We start from the raw sequence: 21,753 nt of genomic DNA, 5'->3' as shown, positions 1-21,753 counted from the left end.
TGCTCTACTAATGAACAGAGCACTAGTCTCTTTTTTTTCTTCCGTTTTTGCCACCTTTGTTAATCTAATTCTCTCTGCCTCATCTACTCTTGTGGTCCATAGTTTTGTGTTTTTGTCAGTTGTGGGACTTGAACTCTGGACCTGGGCGCTGTCCTTGAGCTCTTCAGCTTAAGGCTACCCACCCTTCTCCTTGAGCCACAGTGGCACTTCCGATTTTCTGGAGGTTAATTGGTGATAAGAGTCTCACAAACTTTCATGCCCAGGCTGGCTTTGAACCTCGGTCCTCAGATCTCAGCCTCCTGAGTAGCTAGGATTATAGGCTTTATCAACCACGCCCAGCTCCAGGAGACTCTTATCTCCAATTAACTACCAGAAAACTTGAAGTGGTGTTGTGGCTCAACTGGCAGAGAACTAGCAAAAGAGCTCAGGGACAGTGCCTAGACAGAGTTCAAGCTCCATGGCCAGCCAAAAAAAAAGGGGGGGGGGAGGGAAAGGGAGACAAAAACATGAGAAGGGGTATCAATATTCAAGATGTACCCACTATATAACTGTACATACCCCAACAATAAAATACAATTAAAAGAAAAAGAGTCCTTATCCAAAAGAAGCTTATACTCTGTAAGTCAGGGAAATGATGGTAATATATTTGGGGAAAGAGATGAATTATACCTCAATATATATATATATATATATATATATATATATTTATTTATAGAAGTAGCCAGAATTTGATTTTAGCCTTGAAAAGAAGTAGCAGATCCTTTGGTAAAAATAATGGGTTTGAGCTTTGGTTACCTTACACCTGTAATCCTAACTACTCAGGAGGCTGATACCTGAGGATCACAGTTCAAAGCCAGCTAAGCAGGAAAGTCCCTGAGATCCTAGCTCCCATTAACCACCAAACAGCTACAAATTGGGCTGGGTATGTTGCTTAGGGGTAGAGTGCTTGCCTAGCATATATGAAGCCCTGAGTTTGATTCCTCAGTATCACAACATTTTTTTTTTTTTAAGCCAGAAATGGTGCTGTGGCTCAAGTGGTAGAGTGCTTGCCTTGAGTGAAAAAGCTCAAGGACAGCACCCAGGCCATGAGTCTAGCCCCAGCAGGAAGAAAGAAGGAAGGAAGAGAGGGAGGGAGCGAGGGAGGGAAGAAGGAGGAAGGAAAGAAGGGAAAAAGAAAAGAAAGAAAAAATGGAGAGAATGGTATTCTGGGGAAGCAGGAAACATGAAATCTTTTGAGCAGGAGCGTGACAAAGCCAGTCCTCATTTTAGGTTGTGCTGAGGACTTGCAAGAACAACATGGCCTCCAGGGGAGACAGGATGTAATAAGATAAAGTAGCATGGGAACACACCAATGCATTTAGGGATCCCAGTCTGCCCCACTTAACATTTCTTGAGCCTCCAATCCTTCCAGTAGGGCTCTAGGGTTCCACTACTATCTAAGCTCCTCTCTGGAGATATTTTAGATCCCATGATTCCTTACCTAAAAAGGTCATTCCTGGCTGAATGCCTCAACCAGCTTCATCTGTGATGGTAAATACGTTCAGTCTCCCTAGTCTAAATCTCTTCTGTTCAAGGTTCAGCTCATAGGCAACTAACTCCCTTACAAAGTCTTTCTTAACCAACCCTCTACCACCAGTTCAGAAGTGGTATCTGATGCCTCTTAGGCTACCACAGTTCTTTGCTTGCCCTTGATAATAACCTTTCCCACCACTGAATTCATATTAAGGTGATTTATGATATTTTATCTGCTCTAATAACCTTGAGATCCATAAGGGCAGGGTCCAGTGTTTGATAAGTCAATATTTTACTTATTAGCCATATTAAGCAGATTACTTGGTCAAGGGCTTAAATACTAAACTAAGATAACTTCCTATTCTCAGACCTGGTTGTCAAGAATCTGTGCCTGTCAATCCACAACTGTCCTATACCTTTTTTTTTTTTTTTGGCCAGTGCTGGGGCTTGAACTTAGGGCCTAAGCACTGTCCTTGGGTTTTCTCAAGGCTAGCATTCTACCCCTTGAGCTACAGCACCACTTCTGGCTTTTTCAATGTATGTGTTACCAAGGAATTAAAGCCAGGGCTTGGCAAGCACTCTACCTCTAGGCCATGCTCCTGGCTCTAGTATCACCTTTTTTTATTACACTCCAAATTATCTACTTTGGTTTAATGCTGGCCTTCAAGCGGTTGTCTTAGGAGATTGTGAAGTCTGTAGACCGCGTTCCTCGACTGGGAGTATAGTTCAGTGGTAAAACACTCACCGAATGCACACAAACCCCTGGATTTGGTCTCCAGAAATATGTATGGATGAACACGCGTATGTATGCACACACACATACTCAAGATTTTAGGTTACACTAGACAATGGTGGCTTATGCCTATAATCCTAACTACTCAGGAGGCTCAGATCTGAAAATAAGGGTTTGGAGCTGGCCTGGGAGACAAATCCTTGAAATGCTTATATCCAGTTAACCAGCAATAAGCTGGAAGTGGAGACATGACACACATGGTCTACCATGTAGCAGGTGTGAGTGAAGCTGAGCAAGAGTTCAAGGCCCTGGGGCCAGGAGTTTGGCCTAGAGGTTAAAGTGCTTGCCTAGCATGCATGAAGACCCGGGTTCGATTCCTTGGTACCACATATAGAAAAAAGCCGGAAGTGGTGCTGAAGCTCAAGTGGTAGAGCTCTAGCCTTGAGAAAGTCCAAGGACAGTGCTCAGGCCCTGAGCTCAAGCCCAGGACTGGCAAAAAAAAAAAAAAAAAAAAAATTGAAGGCCCTGAGTTAAAGCCAGACCCCTTCTCTGTCCCCACCCCCCAACTCCATTAATCCCTCAAAAACTAGAAGTGCACCTGTGGCTCAAAGTGGCAGAAAGCTAGCCTTGAGCAAAAAGCTCAGCGACAGTACCCAGGCCCTCAGTCAAGCCCCAACACCAAAAAGCAAACATCAAAAACAAAAAAACTTGATAAAGATTAGTCTAGGGGCCCAGAGAGTGGCCTAGTGGTAGAGTGCTTGCCTAGCATGCATGAAGCCCTGGGTTCAATTCCTCGGTACCACATATACAGAGAATGCCAGAAGTGGTGCTGTAGCTCAAGTGGTAGCCTTGATAAAGCCCAAGGACAGTTCCTAGGCCTTGAGTTTAAGCCCCAGGACTGATTTTAAAAAAGATGACATGGGAAAGGCCATAGTTGCAGAAAGGACAGAACTGTCATGCTAACTACAGTGTGGAGGCAGTATAGTTGGGTAAGTACCCAACACAAACCTTAGCTTTATTCATTTTTCTCCTTTCCAAATATTATGAATATTTCAGTCCTCCTCCTCTTCCTCCTCCTCCTCCATCCTCCTTCTCCTCCTCCTCCTCCTCCTCTTCCTCCTCCTCCTCCTCCTCCTCCTCCTCCTCCTCCTCCTCCTCCTCCTCCTCCTCCTCCTCCTCCTCCTCCTCTTCTTCTTCTTCTTCTTCTTCTTCTTCTTCTTCTTCTTCTTCTTCTTCTTCTTCTTCTTCTTCTTCTTCTTCTTCTTCTTCTTTCGTCTTCCTGCCCTGGACTGTGTCCTGAATCCTCTTTTGCTCAAGGCTACCGTTCTACCACTTGAGCCACAGCTCCACTTTTGCCTTTTCTGAGTCTCATGGACTTTGCTGTCCCTGCTGGCTTTGTACTGTGATCCTCACATCTCAGCCTCCTGAGTGCCTAGGATTACAAACCTCAGCCACTGGCACCAAGTAGTCTTCATTTGTAAATCTGTCGGGATCTTATCTAGTTCTCTATAGCACTCACACATTTCCTACATCTCCCAAGCATTTCTCTCTAGGGCTTCATTTAAGATTACATTGAGTGCCTAGCATCAATGTCACGGCTCACTCATTTTTCCCCAAATGCTCTTTCCTATGGCCCTGTGTCCCTTAGCTTTCTGGATAGCCGTTTCTTTGGCTTGGGTGGAGATGTGAACTCTGATCCTGATCATACCTTCACAGCTGGGAGTCTGCCAAACCCTTCTCCCAGTCTGCCCTGAGTCTTCCCAAGTCAAGAGAGTACACAAAACAAACCAGCTGGGATACTCCGCAGCCTGTGCAGAATATGTCTGATCATTAGAGAGGGGCTGTGTCTTCAAACGTAGAGGAACAATTTACTAAAATGTTTCTGACTAGCTCAGGGTTACAGAGGAAAGAGCTCTGGTAGGAAAGGTGTCCCTTTCTGTTCAGCCATAGATTGGGAATAAAGATCAAAGCCATTCTGGTGCCTTGAGGCTGAATTGTAGTTCTGGTCCACTGCACAATCAGAATTAGTAGTTTCTTTGGGCTGCTATAACAAATGACCATAAACTAGGTGTCTCAGTTCTGGAGGCCAAGACTGAACTCAAGATGTTGGTGGGTTCAGTCTCTCTCTGAAGACCCTAGGGAAGAGTCTCTCTCTGCCTCTTCTGGTGGCTTCCTGGCTTGTGGCTGTATATCCCTAATATCCTCCTCTGTGTGGCCACCTCGTCTTGTTCCTATGTACCTCTATAAGAGACATTCACTGTCCCATTCACACTATGTTGGAGTAACACTCACTGACATAACACAAGATGATCTCAAGAATTTCTTCCTGGGCCAGAATGTGGCTTAGTGGTAGTGCTTGCCTACCATGTATGAAGCCCTGGGTTGATTTTTCAGTACCACATAAACAGAAAAAGCCAAAGCCAGGTGCGGTGGCTCACGCCTGTAGTCCTAGCTCTTCAGGAGGCTGAGATCTGAGAATCACAGTTCAAAGCCAGCCAGGGCACTAAAGTCAGCCCATGAGACTCATCTCCAACTAAACACCAGAAAACGGGAAGTGGTGCTGTGGCTCAAGGTGTAGGGTGATAGCTTTGAGCTGAAGAGCTCAGGGACAGTGCCCTGGTCCAGAGTTCAAGTCCCACAACCAACCAGAAAAAAAAAAAAAAGAAAGAAAAACCGGGGCCGGGAGTTTGGCCTAGTGGTTAAAGTGCTTGCCTAGCATGCATGAAGACCCGGGTTCGATTCCTTGGTACCACATACATAGAAAAAAAAGCCGGAAGTGGTGCTGAGGCTCAAGTGGTAGAGCTCTAGCCTTGAGAAAGTCCAAGGACAGTGCTCAGGTCCTGAGCTCAAGCCCAGGACTGGCAAAAAAAAAAGAAAGAAAGAAAAACCACCCCTACCACCACCACCACTATCACCACCACCAAAAGAACAAAACAAAACACCAAAAACCAGAAAAAGCCAGAAGTGGTGCTGTGGCTCAAGTGATAAAAGTGCTAGCCTTGAACACACAGAGGCCTCGTGGCAGAGCCCAGGCCCTGAATTTAAGCCCCAGGACGGACAAAAACAACATCCTCCCTCCCTTGGAAGTAGTAGGGTTTGAACTCAGGGACTCATACTTGCTAGGCAGGTGCTCTACTGTTAAGCCACACCCTTCAGCTCCCCTTAACTGTATCTGTAAAGACCTATTTTCCAAATAACACTACATTTGCTGTGTGGGGGTGAGGATGTAGACATGGACGTGTCTTTATAGGGTCATCATTTAATCCTTCATGTATAGTGGAACTGAAATAGGTACACAGGCTTTCATCAATAGGTCCCTCCATTTTCTCATCTTTCTCCAGAGTAGGACTAGCCCTCATCTGAGCTCACAACAGGTTCTACTCCCGCCCCCCATCTCCTACCCACACAAAGCACACACAAAATGGTGCCAGACTCAAACATACCACAACTGCACCCTAGGCACTGTGCACTTTTCTCAAACTTCTGGGCTTACTGGCCTGGATGACCATGGAATTATGTGTCCTCCTCCATACTTGAGTTCTTCGCGTGGACAGTCCTTCATCTGAGCCAGTGTAACTAGCCCTTTCCCTATATGGTGTCACTAGTTGATTTGGGACCTAAGTCCCACACTGAATCCTGATCCAAATTCTCACTTTTCTCCATTCAAGTCCTTCACATTGCTCTTCCCTGGTTTAAGTCTACCATTTTTCCATTCTTAGAATTCTTAGAATGTCAGCGCTGAAGGGGGCTCAGAACTCTGACAATCCTCTGGTTCTTGGCTTGGGGCCCAGATTCCTAAGAGTCAAAAATGGTAGAAATAGTGTCTCTTACATTTAATTTTTTAATACAAAATGTATTTTCTAAAGTACAAAATAGTGCATACTCATGCAGAAAACTTGGGAAAGGGGAAGATAAGCAGGAGAATTTTTTTTTAATCATCTTATTCTCATTTAGTGCCTGGTACAAGTTAGACATTGCATGCACACATATTTTTTGAAATATCTTTAGTTTCATCTCCTAGAGATAAAAATCACAAATAGCTTCTCCCCACCCTCTCTCAGTACTAGGGTTTGAGTTCAGGGCCTTGTTGCTTGGCTAGGTTTTTGCCCTACAACTCGAGCCATACTTCCAGCCACACCAGCTTCTTGGTAGTTGTTTTTACTAGTTATTTAGGTGCGTTCCAGTTTTGTTCCAGGCATCCTGATATATGTTTCCCTCATAACCATTTGGGATGAATCCTTAGGAGTGAAACTGTTAGGCTTAAAGAACATAAGCACGTTTTATGATTTCGGAAAGTCATCTTTCTGAGTGCCAGTGGTGGCTCATGCCTACTCAGAAGGCTGAGATCTGAGGATCAAAGTTTGAAGCCAGACTGGGCAGAAAAGCTGTGAAATTCTTATCTTCACCAAACTACCCCCCAAAAAGCCGGAAGTGGCACTATGGATCAAGTAGTAAAGTGATAGCCTTGAACAACAACAACAACAAAATGCCCAGAGATAGCACAAAAATCCCAAGTTCAAGTCCCAGGACTAGCACCAAAAGGATAAAAAAAAAAAAAGGAACACTACCAATTTACCTTTTAGAACTACTTATCATTTTTCAAAAGGAAGTCCTTAGGAAAATCTAATCATTATTTTCAGTACTTGTATTTTAATTTGGAGACTTGGCTCTAAGGCCGTACTACTTAAACCACGCTCCCAGCTCTGTCATTTTTTTTTTAATTAAAGAATTTATTAACATTGTTTTCTACACCAGATTTCAAATGACCTGTTTAACAAACAGGTATTCAAGAAGGGAATCTCTACATACAATCATTGGCACTTAGATTTTAGAACACAATCAAAATTAGGCTAAGGGTTTGTGTGTCATATACATTATAATCTATGTAATAAAACATTATGTCTATAGCCATAAGTTTTTATGACTATGCAGTTGTGTTTATAGTTCCAATGCCATGTCCATAGTATTGGGTGTCATATATATATTTTTTTTTTTTGACAAAGCAGCACAATCTAATCCAAAGCTTTTGCCTCTGGCCGGAATCATAGCAGATTACCGCATTCGTTATTGCACCTGCTCCCCAGGAGCTATCGGATGTTAACAACAAAAACCCCAGTCACTTAAAATCTATGAACCTTTGTCCAGGGCCTAGGTGAAATGACTTTCTTCCACTCCCCACCTTAGGGTCTGTCTTGGGCCCAGGACAGAATATGGACTCCAATTATCCTCCCAGTCCCAATTCTACAGACATGGCACTGAGGCTCGGCCCGTGTCTGCAGGTCGAGCCTCCTCACCCTCCAAGTCCTTGCCCACCTTCGCTCTCAGAGGTGCGCCACCGCGGCCGCTCCTAACCCCCGGCCTCCCACCCTGCTCCCCACCCCGGCGGCCGCCCGGCGCTGCGCAGGACGCCGCGCATGCTCCGTCCTGCCGGCTCGGCGCCCCGGCCCCGCCCCCGAGCGGTTGGGATTTGAATCTCGGGCGGGACGCGGCCGGAACCGTGGGCTTCTGGATCGGGCATGGGGAGCCCGGGCCCCATCGCGCGGTGTCCCGTGCAGGAGCAGCGTGCTCGTTGGGAGCGGAAGCGCGCTCGCACCGCTCGGGAGCTGCTGGAGACCGAGAGGCGCTACCACGAACAGCTGGGGCTGGTGGCCACGGTGCGGGCCCGGCGCGCCCCCCAGTGCAGGGCGGGACCCCGAGGGAGTGGGGCTTTGCCAGGTCCGTGACCCCGGGCATGGCGGGGTCTGGACTGTCTAGGTGCGGGTCCGGAGCTCAGACTTGAGATTCTGGCTGCCCTGGGCGCTGGCCTTCTTTTTCCCTAGAGGGAGATGTCTGCTTCCTTCCTTCCACAGTACTTCTTGGGGATCCTGAAAGCCAAGGGGACCCTGCGACCACCAGAGCGCCAGGCCCTGTTTGGTTCTTGGGAACGCATCTATGGCGCCAGCCAGTGAGTGAAAGGGAAGTGGGAGGACCTGGCCTTTGGCACGGGGCTGGGAGTTGGAGTCTGCCAACTTTCTCACCCATGGCTTTGGCCCAGTGCCTTAACCTGCTTGTTTCTCCATCTGTAAAGTGGGGCCGTGGCACTACCTCGGGGCAGGATAATGAGAATTAAACGGAGGGCCCCAGTAGTTGTTGGATTGCCCGTTTACTGCCTTCCCCACACAGAGAGCTGCTTCCCTACCTGGAGGAAGGGTACTGGGGACAGGGACTAGAGGGTTTCTGTCCCCACTTGGAGCTCTACACTCAGTTTGCTGCCAATGCAGAACGATCCCGGACCACCTTACAGGTAATCTGGAGATGGCCTCAGATCCATTCTGTCTTCCTCCCTTGCCCCTTACATACAGCTCAAACGGTTCCTGCATCGACAGAATCCTCTGGGTGCTCTGCTTTGGGTTAAGTTCCCCTTCCAGAGAGCAGGTTTCCCTGGAGCACACTGTTCACTGAAGGCTGGTGTAATGCCTGTTTCACTGACGCACTATAGAGTGGGATCTCTCCTTTGCTGTCAACTCTTTCTCCCTCCAGGAACAGCTAAAGAAAAACAAACGTTTCCGGAGGTTTGTGCAGCTTCAGGAAAGCCGCCCTGAGTTTGGGAGCCTTCAGCTCCAGGACCTACTCCCTCTACCTCTGCAAAGGCTCCAGCAGTGAGTGAACTCCCCTTGACTGAAACCACCCGACTATCTGACTGACTGCCGCTCTCAGCTTTATGGGAATGTCATGGGTCTAGCCCAAGCTCCATGCTGTCGTCTGGACCAAAGATGCTTTTGCAAGCTAAATGTGAGCAAGCAAGAGTAACTAGTATCTGCAGGCTCAGGCTCAGGCTGTGGAATCTATTACAGAGAGGGACCTGCCCCGGGACCTGAGACAGGGTTTCTAGAAAAGTCCCTTGAGAGGAGAGGCCTGCCTGGCCTAGAATATCTGACCTTGCAGATGACTTAAGGGCTTGTAGATTATGGCAGTCTTGATTAACCTTATTGTTCCTACTTGGCCTCCAACTATAGTCAGTCTGCTAGAAACTCTACAAGGTGGGATTGGAAGTAGGCCGTGTGGTATGAGTTAGGTTCTGAGTCTTAGATGAAGGGGGTGGGGGAGATAGGTAGAATAACCCGAATCAGATGGCTCCTGGCCTTGCAGCTGAGGGATGCACGCGGCTGATCGGTGTCAGGAGGAGAGGGCATTTTACCAGGTTCTGCTTCCCCTTGTATACTTGCTGCTGTCCAATTCTAGGTTGGAGAGCCTCGCCAATGCTTTGGCTGAAAACACAGGTCCCAACAGCCCTGACCACCAGCAACTCACACGTAGGTTCTTGCTCCTCTGCATCCCAGGCAAGAGGCTGCCTGGCCAGCATATCCTTCTGGTTCTGATCTCTAATACCTGTTTGTTCCTATTTTCAATTAATTAATATGTAATGCCTTGCCTTTTTTTTTGCCAGTCCTGGGCTTGAGCTCAGGGCCTGAGCACTGTCCTTGGACTTTCTCAAGGCTAGAGCTCTACCACTTGGGCCTCAGCACCACTAGGCCAAACTCCTGGCCCAATGCCTTGCCTTTTAAGAAGTCAGCCCCATGGGCCGGGAGTTTGGCCTAGTGGTTAAAGTGCTTGCCTAGCATGCACAAAGACCGGGGTTTGATTCCTTGGTACCACATACATAGAAAAAAGCTGGAAGTGGTGCTGAGGCTCAAGTGGTAGAGCTCTAGCCTTGAGAAAGTCCAAGGACAGTGCTCAAGCCCTGAGCTCAAGCCCAGGACTGGCAAAAGAAAAAACAAAAAAAAGAAATCAGCCCCTGGCCCAGGTCAGACAGACAAGCCTATCTTCTACTACTAGATATTCAGAGTCAAAGTTGTATTGGAAATGTTATTCCAGGGGCTGCCCGGCTAATAAGTGAGACTGCACAGAGAGTCCAGGCCATTGATCAGGAACAGAAGAATGACCAGCACCTCCGGCGTGTCCAGGCTCTGCTCAGTGGACGCGAGGCAAAGGGGCTTACCTCAGGTAGACTGTGTACTTCCCCTTTAGTCTTTTGCCCTTGCTTGCTTCTGTTTCTCCAGTCAGTAATAGGGTTCCCGCAGCCTCCCTTTCCATCTGGTGCTTCACAGAAATAACAGCCCTCTCTTGTCCCCCCACCCCGTCGCACCCCACCCTACTCTAGGACGCTGGTTTCTACGTCAGGGCTGGCTGTTGGTGGTGCCTCCCTCTGGGGAGCCACGACCCCGAATGTTCTTCCTCTTCTCTGATGTGCTTCTTATGGCCAAGCCTCGACCCCCATTGCACTTGAAGAGTGGCACCTTTGCTTGTAGGGCCCTCTACCCCATGGCCCAGTGCCAACTCCAAAGAGTCTTTGGACACTCGGGAGGCCCGTGCGGTGGACTGCTCAGTGTAAGTAGTAGGCGGGAACCCTAGGCCCCAAACAGACCTCAGATGCTTATGGACCGCTTCATCTCTCTGGGCATTGGGTCATCCTTGAATGACCTCTGTGGAAACAGCAAGGGCTTTAACTCAGACCTTTCTGAGTCACGCACTAAGAGGTGTTTCTCCTCAGCTGTCCTTCCCCAACGAGAAGCTACTGCTTATGTCCACAGACCAGGAAGAGCTGTCACGGTGGTACCACAGTCTAACTTTGGCTATCAGGTAAGTTGAATCTTCCCTTGAGAGTGCTGTGATGAGGCACTGGCAATGAGCAGGTCTAACTAGCTCATTTCTACATCTCTGTTGGGGACCTCCTGCCCCACAGGTGGTAGTAGTGTCTGAATGGGTTTGTGCCTGCTATAGTGCTGAACTGTCTTCTCTCCACAGCAGCAAGAACTAGAGGACTCTCCGCCAGAACTCAGACAAATTCTGGAACCCCGCATATTCAGGGATAGGGCCAGAAGCACCAAGAAATCTTCTGCACTAAAGAAAGCACAGAGCCCTTCATAGTCGAACAAGGATCATTTTGTGTTTGCCAAGCTGTTCTAGGACATTTGACCAGCTCTTAAGAATTAGAAAAGCAGCTCCAATGCAACTAAACCTCTGCTGAGCCAGATCCTCCAACACTGATGAAGGGCTATAGGGCTGATAAGGGGATGCTGGCTGTGGCCAATTTATTCACTTTGAACTTTGCAAATGTGGCTATTTTTATGTTATGTATAGTTTTTCTTCTCATGGCAGTGTCTATGTAGTTTAAGCTGGCTCCAAACTTAACAACCCTCCAGGTTTACTTTGAGTCCTAGGATACAGGCAAATACCACTATGCCCAGCTGTTATGTACAACTCCTATAATTTATTTTTCCACTGGATTTTTAATAAAGTAATGTTTTATTTTTGGAAAGACCTTTCTGTTTCATTAAGAGGAATGGAATTCTGGGTCCTGAAGGCTGGCGTGCTGGTGGCGTTAGGAATATAGGGAAAGAGCTGGAGCTCCCTCTATCTTTTCAGCTCTCTGGAAGACAGCCTCTTTTGTCCTAATAAGGAAAGCTTTCTGAGAAGGCCCAATTGTCCTTAGGCACCTAGTATGGTGTGTGTAAAACTGTCTGGGAGGGAAAAAGCACACCAATATATCCAGTCACAAGAACAGACTTTGTTTTACCAGTCCTTCAGCTGCTGTCCCACCTTCCCAGCTGGGGTCCTTTGTTACAGCCTTGCCATAACGTCTCCTTAGCCCCTGTTCCACTTCCCAGGAAGTAGCCAGGTTCCATGTCTCTGAGCTCCAGTTTATGGGCTCCTCCTGGGTCTGACTGTCACCAGCTTCCTGCTCGTCCTTCTCTTTTCTCAGCTCCCCAGGAAAGGGTGTGCTGGCTTCTGTGATGGGGAAGATCAGCAAGTTCCAGTGTCAGAGATGGTCTCTCCTCACCACACTCCCCCTCCCCTCCCGCCCCCCGCCCCCGCCCTTTACCTGGCTCTGCAACTTCCACACCCTTGTCCTGTTTGCAGTCTTGTAGAAGTTGATGGATGGTCTGTAGCTTTATGTTCAAAAGCTCCCGCTGGGCTCCAACCAGAGTAGTCACCCTGCAGAAATATCCACTCAGGGGCTGCCCATGCTGTCCCCATTTCTCCCATCTGCCACAAAATCTCACCGCTCAAAAAGGGGGTCTAGTTGGGCCACCAGATTGTTCAGGTGCTGCTCTGTCTGGACCAGTTGTTGTGTCAACTCAGCCAGCTGTTGCTCTGAGGGCAAGGAAGAAAAGAGGTGCTGGGTGATTGTTTCTTACTTTCTGCTGGCCCTAGACCCCTCCCCACCTACCAAGCACAGACTTTTGCTCAACTCACCGGACTGCAATGATTTCTTCTTGCCTTTTTCCTTTTGTAGAACTGCAGCCTCATCTTTCCCCTGTTTTGGAAGGAGGGAAGGGCAGTCAATACCGCAACAAAGTTCAGCATCTCAGTCTCCAAAGCCAGTAAGAAGAGAATGTGCAGCAGAGAAAAACTTTTGTTTTAACTTTAGAGACTCATTATCCTTCTTAGTTTAGCTCCTTACCCCAGGATATGAAGCAACACTTCATACACCCAAGTGGTTGGCCTACTGAAATATTTCCAGGAATGAGCAACTATCTTGTTTGACAAAGTTGTGGCTGTCAGTTCATATACAGAGCCAAAATTTGTCCTTTCTCTATCTTCTCTCCACATGCTAATTAGTAACAATGTCTGCAATAGTAACACCCACTGCTTCTTTCCCTAGACTTTTCTGGTGCAAACTCTCCAATCTCTTCTTTTTCCCACTTCCCTGCTTTGTGCCAGTACAGGGACTTGAACTCACAGGCTCATGCTCTCACCTGTGTAATACCTTGTTTAGAGCACTAATTTGGGAATGAGGTTGTCATATAACACAATGAACCTAGAGGTCATTGGAATACCTATGTTGCTCTCAGATGGTATTGCTAACTTAGGTTTCTCCCTTCACTGTACTCCAAGTCCAATGGAGTAATTACATATGTTTGTTAGTTGTAGAGCTTGAAGGAATGAAAAAAAATTGGGGTGGGCACAGTGACAACTTTACTTTTTGGAGTCATTTTTGGGGGTACTGACAATACAACAGCTTACACTGAGCCAGGCATGGTAGCTCACGCCTATAATCCAAGCTAAAGAGGCTGAGATCTGAGGATCACAGTTCAAAGCTAGCCCAGGCACTAAAGAACGTGAAACTCTTATCTCCAATTAACCACTATAAAATTGGAAGTGAGCCAGCAAGGTGGCTCACGCCTGTAATCCTAGCTACTCAGGAGGCTGAGATCTGAGGATCAAGGTTCAAAGTCAGCCCAGGCACAAAAGGACCTGAGACTCTATTGCCAATTAACCTCTAGAAAATGGGAAATAGGGCTTGGCTCAAGGGTAGGGTAGGAGCCTAGAGCTGAAGAGCTCATGGACAACACCCAGGCTCAGGAGTAGAGTGGTAGCCTTAAGCTAAGCTGAAGAGCTCAGGGATGTCGCCCAGACCCAGAAGTAGGGTGGTAGCCTTGAGCTGAAGAGCTCAAGGACAGCACCCAGACCCAGAGCTGAAGCCCCACGACAGACAAAAATAAATGAATAGCTTACATTGCCAATCACTTCCTTTTCTTTCTTTTTTTTTCTTTTTATTTTTTTGGCTAGTCCTGGAGCTTGAACTCAGGGACTGAGCACTGTCCTTGGGCATTCTCAAGGCTACAGCTCTACCACTTGAGCCACAGCACCACTTCTGGCTTTCCCACTTATGCCTTAGTAAGGAATTGAACCCAGGTCTTTGTCCATGCTAGGTGAGCACTCTATCACTAGACCAAATTCCCAGCCTCTTTAATCACTGTTATATAAGTGGGTCTGAGATATATATATATATATATATATATATACATATATATATATGTCATAAAAGTAGTTTTATCTAAAAATAGTTTATTCATTGACTTAAAATACTGTTTAAATAAACTATGCTTTTTGAAATCTGAGATTGGGACTTAAACTTGTTATCTGCTACTTTTTCTTTTGTGGGTCCTGGAGCTTGTACTGGCCTGGGCACTGCCCCCTGAGCTCTTCAGCTCAAGGCTACCGTCCCACCCTTGAGCCAGGCCCCACTTCCCCTTTTCTAGAGGTTAATTGGAGATAGGAGTCTCAGATCCTTTTGTGCCCAGGCTGGCTTTGAACCTTGATCCTCAGATCTCAGCCTCCAGAGTAGCTAGTATTACAGGCGTGAGCCACTGCACGGGGCTATCTGATACTTTTGTTCATTAGCTGCTACTTTACCAACTAAGCTGTGCCAAGGAATGAAAATTTCTAAACCTTATTAGATTTCATCATTAAATTCAGACCCTGAGCCTGTCAAGTCTACTAAGGTCATTCCAAGCTCTCTTAGTCTTGTATCTTGAAGTGGGTCCAGCCTCCTTTCCCAATGCAAATACATGACAGGATGAGATCTGAACGCGCAGCCCTGGGCGGCACTGCTTTCCATGCCAGCGGTTTTCATCCATCAGAAGGTACAGTCAGCTCACATTGCTCCCAAGGAGAACCTGGAACTGCTTAGCGCCTTGAACTCCAGACACGCTAGAGCTGCAGCAGCCATCAACGGTGTGTACCAGGGTTGGAGCCTTGCCGGGAAGCTCACACTCGTTGAGTTCCAGTTCCAGTTCCACCAGTTACGAAGCAGTGACCTCAAGCCAGTGACCGCTCTTCACTGGACTTGGGGAGGCTTAAATGTGGCGGTCATCATTCGCCGTGTACAGGTGCCCCTCACATCCATTCACTCTCGGGACCCTCAAAACCCCATATTGGCAATTTCGCCAGGGAACCGCAGTCTCCGGGAAGCGGTGTCTTGTTTTTGTGCTCCGGGCTCCCCCACCCACGGCCGCCCCGCACCTGCAAACACTTGTACAGCACAAAGGCCACGATGGCCGCGGTGTACAGCGCCCCCAGAGGCAGCGCCCCGGCGCGGGCCCGCTCGCGCTGCTCCTCGGGCGGCGGTCGCCGCCGGGGGTCGGTGGCCACAGGGCCGACCTGGACGCGGTGCCCTGTGGAGGGAGCGCAGAGACCCGTCAGCGGAGCTGGGGCTTCTCCCAGGCAGTCCAAGCCTCCCTCCTGTATCCCGCCCGGTACCTGGGGGTGCTCCGAGGTCGCGACTGGGTTGTCCTCCGAAGACCCCGAGAAGCGCAGAAACAAGCAGAAGCCCCAGGACACGCGAGAGGAAGACTGTGCCCGCCATGGCTGGCCCAAAGAGGGCACACAGACTCCCAGCCGTTCTAGCGTTGCCCGCCCGGCCCAGTGCGCATGCGTGCGAGAGACCCTAGAGGTCCCACAGCGGGCGTCTAGAGACCACGCCCACTCGCGAGGGGCGGGCCGCATCCTATTTGCATAAGGTTTCTTCGGTCTGGGTTTTCTAAGTTAGTAAATTCCTCATCTAGTTGGTATTCTGTTAATCAGGGTGTTTTAGATAATTTTAGTCTAAAAAATGATATAGAGACGAAGTAGATTGGTGTTTAGGTTTCGCGACACTAAGTCACCCTCACCTAAAAATTCTTTTTGTCTCTGACATATAAATACCTCAACTTCCGGACTCTAGTGCGTCCGTTCGTGCTGAAGGCCTGTTTCCTAGGCTACAAACGAGGGACTTGTTCCCTACCATGCCGCCTAGGGGAAAGTCCCCGGACCCCTGGCAGAGAGTGCCACGTGCGCACGCGCGTAGACCACCCCGCTTGGCACTGGTTAGGCCGCCAAGATGCGAGCTCGCCCCTGCGGCGGGCGAGCTGAGCGGCGTGTGGCGGGCCGTCATCCGTCAGCTCTCCTAGTTACGCAGGCAGCGCGCCCGCGGCGCGCCAACCACACGGGGCTCATTCTCAGCGCGGACCTTCTTTATGCTCCAGATCAATCTCAGGACACCGACTTCTGTATGTTGTACCTCCTCGCTGCACAGCGGACTTAGCTCGATTTCTACCACACCTCTGCACTGTTAGATGCAGGGAATCAGGAACCATGTCGCCTCACTATTTTACACCAGAAGCTACCAGTGAACCTTTCAATGAATGCAAGGTATGGGGAATCTGGGGGTGAGGGAAGGGGGAGCCCTAGAGAGGAAACAGTGGGAAGACTAAGGAAAAGGGTCATGTAATTCACACACACACACACACACACTCTACCACTTGAACTTCAGCTCCACTTCCAGATTTTTTGATAGTTTTGTTTTGTTGGTGGGTCCTGGGGCTTGAACTCTGAGTCTGGGCGTTGTCCCTGAGCTCTTCAGCTCAAGGCTCTACCACTTGGGCCACAGCGCCACTTCCATTTTTCTGGTGGTTAATTCGAGATGAGTCTCACGGGCTGTCATGCCTGGGCTGGCTTGGAACTCAGCCTCCTGAGTAGCTAAGATTACAGGCATGAGCCACCAGCATCTGGCTTTTTTTGGGTGGTTAATTAAAGTCTCACAATTTTCATCTCTGGCCTGTTTTGTGTTTGTCAGTCTTGGGGATTGAACTCTGGGCCTGGTTGCTGTCCCTGAGCTCTTTAGCTGGACTACCACCCCACCCCTTGAGCCACAGTGCCACTTCTGGTTTTCTAATGGTTAATTGGAGACAAGAGTCTCATGGACTTTTTAGTGCCTGGGATGGCTTTGAACCAAGATCCTCAAATCTCAGCCTCAAGAGTAGCTAGGATTACAGGTGTGAGTCACCAATACCCAGCTATTTCAAGAAAGTCTTTTGTTAGCATCTTGCTTGTATTGGAGGCAGGTCACCTTGTCCAGCTCAGTGGAGTTTTAGTTGCTTTTTTTGTTTTTGTTTTTCAGACAAGATCTCATTGTGTAGGCCCAGCTGCCCCCAAACTTACAGTCTTGCTTTAGCCTCTACAGTGCTAGGTTTTCAGGCTAGGTTTGCATTGCCACTCTGAGTTTCATTATTTTAAATCTACTAGTGAAATATAGAAATACATACCTGTGTGGTTAACGTTAGACCTTGCATTTGATGCAAACTTGAAAAATTCTATTTAGGAAGAATTCTAGGGTGCAATATGGTAGCTCCCGAAAATAATTAGTCCTACTTACTTAGGATGCAGAGATCTGGAGAATCTTAATTTGAGGCCAGTTGCTCAATAAAAATCCCAATAAAAATGCTGATTATAGGGTTTGGGAGTGTGGCTTACTGGTAAAGTGCCTACATAACATGCATAAAGCCTTGGATTCGATTCCTCAGTACCACATACACAGAACCAGCCAGAAGTAACACTGTGACTCAAGTGGTAGAATGTGAGCCTTGAGCAAAAGAAGTTCACGGACAGTGCCCAGTCCCTGAGTTCAAGCCCCAGGATGGGCAAAACAAACAAACAAACACCTAATTATAGTGGCATGCAACTATGGTTCCTGCTACACAGGAGGCAGTTGGAAGGAGGGCACTGTCTGACCATAATAGCCTACTTGAAAAATGACGAAAACAAAACTGAACAATAAGGCAAAGGAAGGTTGAGGGTGTGGCTCAACAGTAGAGTACCTGTTCAGCAACTTTAAGGCCCTAAGTTAAAACCCTAACACCACCAAGGGCAAGAGAGTTCTCCTAGCTTATCTATTTAAAGTAGCTTATGACTAAAAGATAAGCAAGGTAGGGGCGGGGAGTTTGGCCTAGTGGTAGAGTGCTTGCTTAGCATGTACGAAGACCCAGGTTTGATTCCTCAGTACTACATACATAGAAAAAACTGGAAGTGGTGCTGTGGCTCAAGTGGTAGAGCTCTAGCCTTGAGAAAAAAGTCCAAGGACAGTGCCCAGCCCCTGAGTTCAAGCCCCACAACTGGGGAAAAAAAAAAAAAGATAAGCAAGGTAGGTACCTGGTCGCTCACACCTGCAGTCCTAGCTACTCAGGAAGCTGAGATCTGAGGATCATGGTTGGAAGCCAGCCCAGGCACAAATGTCCCCATGAGACTTTTGTCCAATTAACCACTCAAATACCAGAAGTGGCGCTGGGGCTCAAGTTGTAGAGAACTAGCCTTGAGCACAAAGAGGCTTAGGGACAACACCCAGGCGCTGAGCTCAAGCCCCCACACCACAGCAAAGAAATTGTTTAAAATAAATAAACACATAAAAATAAGCAACAAAACATGCTAATTTGAAGCTAGTGCATCATTAAAACTCATCAGCAACCACAATCATTTAAAACTAAGATGTAAAAACATATTTTTGGGGGGAGGGGGCGTGGGAGTGTAGCCTAGTGGTAGAATGCTTGCCTTGCATGCACAAAGCCCTGGGTTTGATTCCTCAGAACCACGTAAACAGAAAAAGCTGGAAATGACTCAAATGGCAGAGCACTAGCCTTGAGCAGAAAGTGTCCAAGGACAGTGCGCAGCCCTGAGTTCAAGCCCCAGGACTGGCAAAAAAAAGAGAGATTTGGGGAAATAGATTATGTCACTGACAGTTTTTAGAAATGATCCAACATGGAGATAATAAAAAGAGGCTGAATTTTTGTTGATGTTATTTTGTACAGTCTCTGCAGAAAGGATCATCCCTTATTACCTAATGCTGAAAGGCAGGCCGTTTGTCAGTCCCATCCTTGGCATTTAGTTATATAAACATACATTTATATTCTGAATGAAAAAACCCCTCTGCCCAAGTCAGTAGAGCACAAGGTTGTTCGGTCTCTGGGGTGGCAGACACTGCACTTGCAGATGTGAACAGGGCATAGAGAGGCTCCGTGTGCCAGGAGAGTCCTGGGGTAGAGATTCCTTTAAAGCAATGAACTGAGCCCCAGGTTCTTAGCCACACTACAGCTGAAGTAGGATGGGAGGGGAGAATTTAGCCTCCTCTCTTCCTAGCCACTACACTACGAACAAGGGCCATGGTCGTCTAAGCATATTTCCTTCTAGGTCTGCCTTGGGCTGTGGAAGGACTGTGGAGAGAGAAAGGGTGGCACACCTTGTGGCCGAAAGAGTCCTTGTAGCCCTGTCCCATGCCATTTCTGCCTTTTGGAGTCTTTCTGGGTCCACTTGCATGTGGCCCAGCACACTCAGGCCCGGGTGTGGTTTCTGGTGAAGGGGGCCCAGGGCCACGCGGCCAGCGGGCCAGGCAGGGGGAGCTCGGGGCTGCTGGAGGCGCAGGTGCAGGCACGGGGCGGGGTCTTGGCTCTGGTGTTCTTTCCTCCCCGCCCCCTTCCTCCCCCGGAAACCAGCAGCTTTGCCACCACTGGTGTTGGGGATGCTGAGCCTTGCGGGCCAGGCCCAGGGAGGGATGGGAGAAAGGGGGCCGTGACAGCTGCCAGGGTGTGAACAGGGCGGGGTGCTTACGGACCTCGCAGTCACACCAGCAGTCATGAACCGAGGCGGCAACTGCACCTCCTGTGGGGATGGTGCCCATCTAATAGCACCTGGTGAGCTGGGCGGGGCGGGGGTTTCTGGGAGAGGGAGGTGTCATGGGGACCCAGGTCCCACCTGCAGCCCACAGGCAGGTATAGGAGGTGGGGCTGGGCAGGAGCACCCCAAACTGTTCCCCCTCCACAGGGATCCCCTCCATCACCCAGGCCTGGGGGCTGTGGGCCCTCTTTGGGGCTGTGACTCTGCTGCTTCTCATCTCACTGGCTGCACTTGTGTCTCGGAGGGCCAAGAGCAAGAGCCGGAGCCAACCAGAGCCCGGGCAGTAAGTGATGGAGAGCAGGGATGGGTTGATCAAGAGTTCCTTCTTCTCCAAGAAGGGCCTCACTGAGCCCCCAAACTGTGTTGCAGCCCCGGAGGGAGTGTGGAAGAGACTCCTCTGTATGGGAACCTGCATTATCTACAGACAGGTAGCCTGCTGTGGAGGGGTGGACACAGGGACATCCCAGTGGGACAGATGAGGACAAAGAACTGACCAGATTCTTCTTCTTCATCCCAGGACGTCTGTCTGAAGAGCCAAGAGTAGACCAGCAAGACCCAGCTTCCGGAAGCTCCACCAGGGTGAGTTAGCCAGGCCAAAGGAAAGAGGAGGGGAAGAAGTGGGAGCTTTTCCAAAAGGTCCACTGAACATCTAACAAGCTCGTATCTGCAGGCCGCAGAGGAGGTGATGTGCTACACCAGCCTGCAGCTGCCACCCCCTCAGGGCCGGATCTGCAGCTCTGGGACCCCTGTCAAGTACTCAGAGGTGGTGCTAGACTCAGAACCAAAGCCCCAGGCCACAAACCCTGAGCCAGAGCTCTATGCCTCCGTGTGTGCCCAGACTCGAAGGGCCAGGCCTTCCTTCCCAGACCAGGCCTATGCCAACAGCCAACCTGCACCCAGCTGAGGCCAGCCTGCCCTGGTGGACACGTATGCCCTGCTTCCCCATCACAGAAGCTCTTTCTGCATGCCTGGGGCATGCCTGTGCTCCAGTGAGCCCCAGGGCATGGACTCATTGCCTGGTAGCAGGTGGTATCTTCTGGTAACTTGCTATCTGAGCTTCACGGACACATCCCAGGGGAGGACAGACTCCTGGTTTCCTGACATGGAGGCAGCAGATAGAGGCACCCTCCCTACATCTCTTTTCTGTATGTTCCCTTCAGCCCCTTCTCTTCACTTCCTCTTCCTTTTTAACCAGTTTAACCAGCTTCGCTCTCCTCTCCTCCCTCCCAGCCTACCAGGACACCTGGTGTCTCTTCAGGCACAGGAAGTGCGCAGGGGAAGAGGAAAGCGCCTGAGAGGATGTGGGTGGGTGGCATGCTTGGGAGACCACAGGTTGGAAGGGTCCAGGCTAGGGAGACCCCGAAGCTTGGCTTCTGACCTTAGAGCCCATGGCAGAATGCACTCTCCATGTGGCTGTCTCTAGCTTGTCTCTGATTCCAAATAAAACTTCTCAAAAAAAAAAAATGTGTTTAGATTTGACTGGCTGGAGACTTGCAACAGACACTCTCTCTCTCCCCAGCAGGATTGGGGTGTGAGCTCTGCCATCTGTCACAGTGAACTGGTGGAAGCTGTCTAACTGGAGAAGAGGGACCAAGAGTTAGGTATAGGGCCGGAGCCCAGGTCTTCCTGCTGGTAGAACATTCACTCACACCTAATCTTTTCCCCATGGCCTCTGCAACTGTGTCTAGCCAACCTGCTGTCTCCGCCCCCATCCCTGCCACGCCCCGCCCCTGTACTTTTTCTTGTCCCCCACAAATCCTATTAGTACTCCTGTTTGGCTTCAATGGCTGGCCTGTCCATATTCTGTCATCAGGGCCCCTTCTCCTGGCCTTCTGACCCAGTCACTCTGGCACAGTCCCTGCCATCTCCAGTTCATTCTCACCTACAGTCCTGTCACAATTCTGTGTGTAATCACTTTCATTTTAATTTGTTTTGCTCATTTACTCATTTGCTTTGTTTATAACCCCAGTCTCCTGGACTACCTATGTGCCATGCTGTCTTAGGTGGATTGGCAACAAGATTGGAACTGTGGGCTGGAGAATCAGACCTCCTGAGTTCAAATTCTGCATCATTTGCCAGCAATGTTTTTCTTAAGGAACTGGGTCTCCATTTCAGAATCTGTAAGATGGGAACGATATTAATGCTATGTTGTTGTTGGTGGTGGTGGTCATGGGGCTTGAATTCAGGGTCTATGCCATTCTTGAGCTTTTTTGCTCAAGGCTAACACTCTTACCAGTATGAACCACAATGCCACTTCTGGT

General features: G+C 48.9%; 3 protein-coding genes and 1 non-coding gene across 5 annotated transcripts; 3 read left to right on the top strand and 1 right to left on the bottom strand.

Annotated features, from left to right (window-relative positions):
* The first annotated feature begins 7,761 nt into the window (after nucleotides 1-7,761).
* On the top strand, nucleotides 7,762-11,413 carry Arhgef39 (Rho guanine nucleotide exchange factor 39). Of its 2 annotated transcripts, none has more exons than XM_090330218.1 (9): nucleotides 7,762-7,899; nucleotides 8,095-8,189; nucleotides 8,408-8,528; nucleotides 8,765-8,883; nucleotides 9,467-9,537; nucleotides 10,100-10,228; nucleotides 10,386-10,612; nucleotides 10,776-10,864; nucleotides 11,033-11,413. In XM_090330218.1, exons 1-9 carry the CDS (start codon nucleotides 7,762-7,764, stop codon nucleotides 11,040-11,042), a joined length of 999 nt encoding a protein of 332 aa, XP_090186344.1. In that variant the 3' UTR covers nucleotides 11,043-11,413. The 2 variants fall into 2 exon arrangements, with proteins under 2 accessions (XP_090186344.1, XP_090186343.1); XM_090330217.1 differs by having other exon boundaries at nucleotides 11,030-11,413.
* An 81-nt stretch (nucleotides 11,414-11,494) lies between these two features.
* Nucleotides 11,495-15,455, bottom strand: Ccdc107 (coiled-coil domain containing 107). The gene is made up of 6 exons (XM_090330219.1): nucleotides 15,272-15,455; nucleotides 15,035-15,186; nucleotides 12,482-12,542; nucleotides 12,289-12,379; nucleotides 12,108-12,220; nucleotides 11,495-12,013 (listed from the first exon to the last, which is right to left on the bottom strand). Exons 1-6 carry the CDS (start codon nucleotides 15,375-15,377, stop codon nucleotides 11,778-11,780), a joined length of 759 nt encoding a protein of 252 aa, XP_090186345.1. The 5' UTR covers nucleotides 15,378-15,455; the 3' UTR covers nucleotides 11,495-11,777.
* A 286-nt stretch (nucleotides 15,456-15,741) lies between these two features.
* LOC150065598 (RNase MRP) lies at nucleotides 15,742-16,018 on the top strand. Its single transcript, XR_016535025.1, has one exon.
* Nucleotides 16,019-19,347: 3,329 nt separating this feature from the next.
* Nucleotides 19,348-20,927, top strand: Sit1 (signaling threshold regulating transmembrane adaptor 1). The gene is made up of 5 exons (XM_090329134.1): nucleotides 19,348-19,509; nucleotides 19,640-19,775; nucleotides 19,862-19,920; nucleotides 20,010-20,071; nucleotides 20,163-20,927. The coding sequence occupies exons 1-5, from the start codon at nucleotides 19,452-19,454 to the stop codon at nucleotides 20,394-20,396; spliced, it is 549 nt and encodes a 182-aa protein (XP_090185260.1). The 5' UTR covers nucleotides 19,348-19,451; the 3' UTR covers nucleotides 20,397-20,927.
* The last annotated feature ends 826 nt before the right edge of the window (nucleotides 20,928-21,753 follow it).

This window comes from Megascapheus bottae, chromosome 3, assembly GCF_031878675.1.
Source record: "Megascapheus bottae isolate mThoBot1 chromosome 3, mThoBot2.hap1, whole genome shotgun sequence".
Lineage (NCBI taxonomy): Eukaryota > Metazoa > Chordata > Mammalia > Rodentia > Geomyidae > Megascapheus > Megascapheus bottae.
Note: the sequence above shows the minus strand (reverse complement) of the source record. Positions and strands in the feature narration are given on the sequence as shown.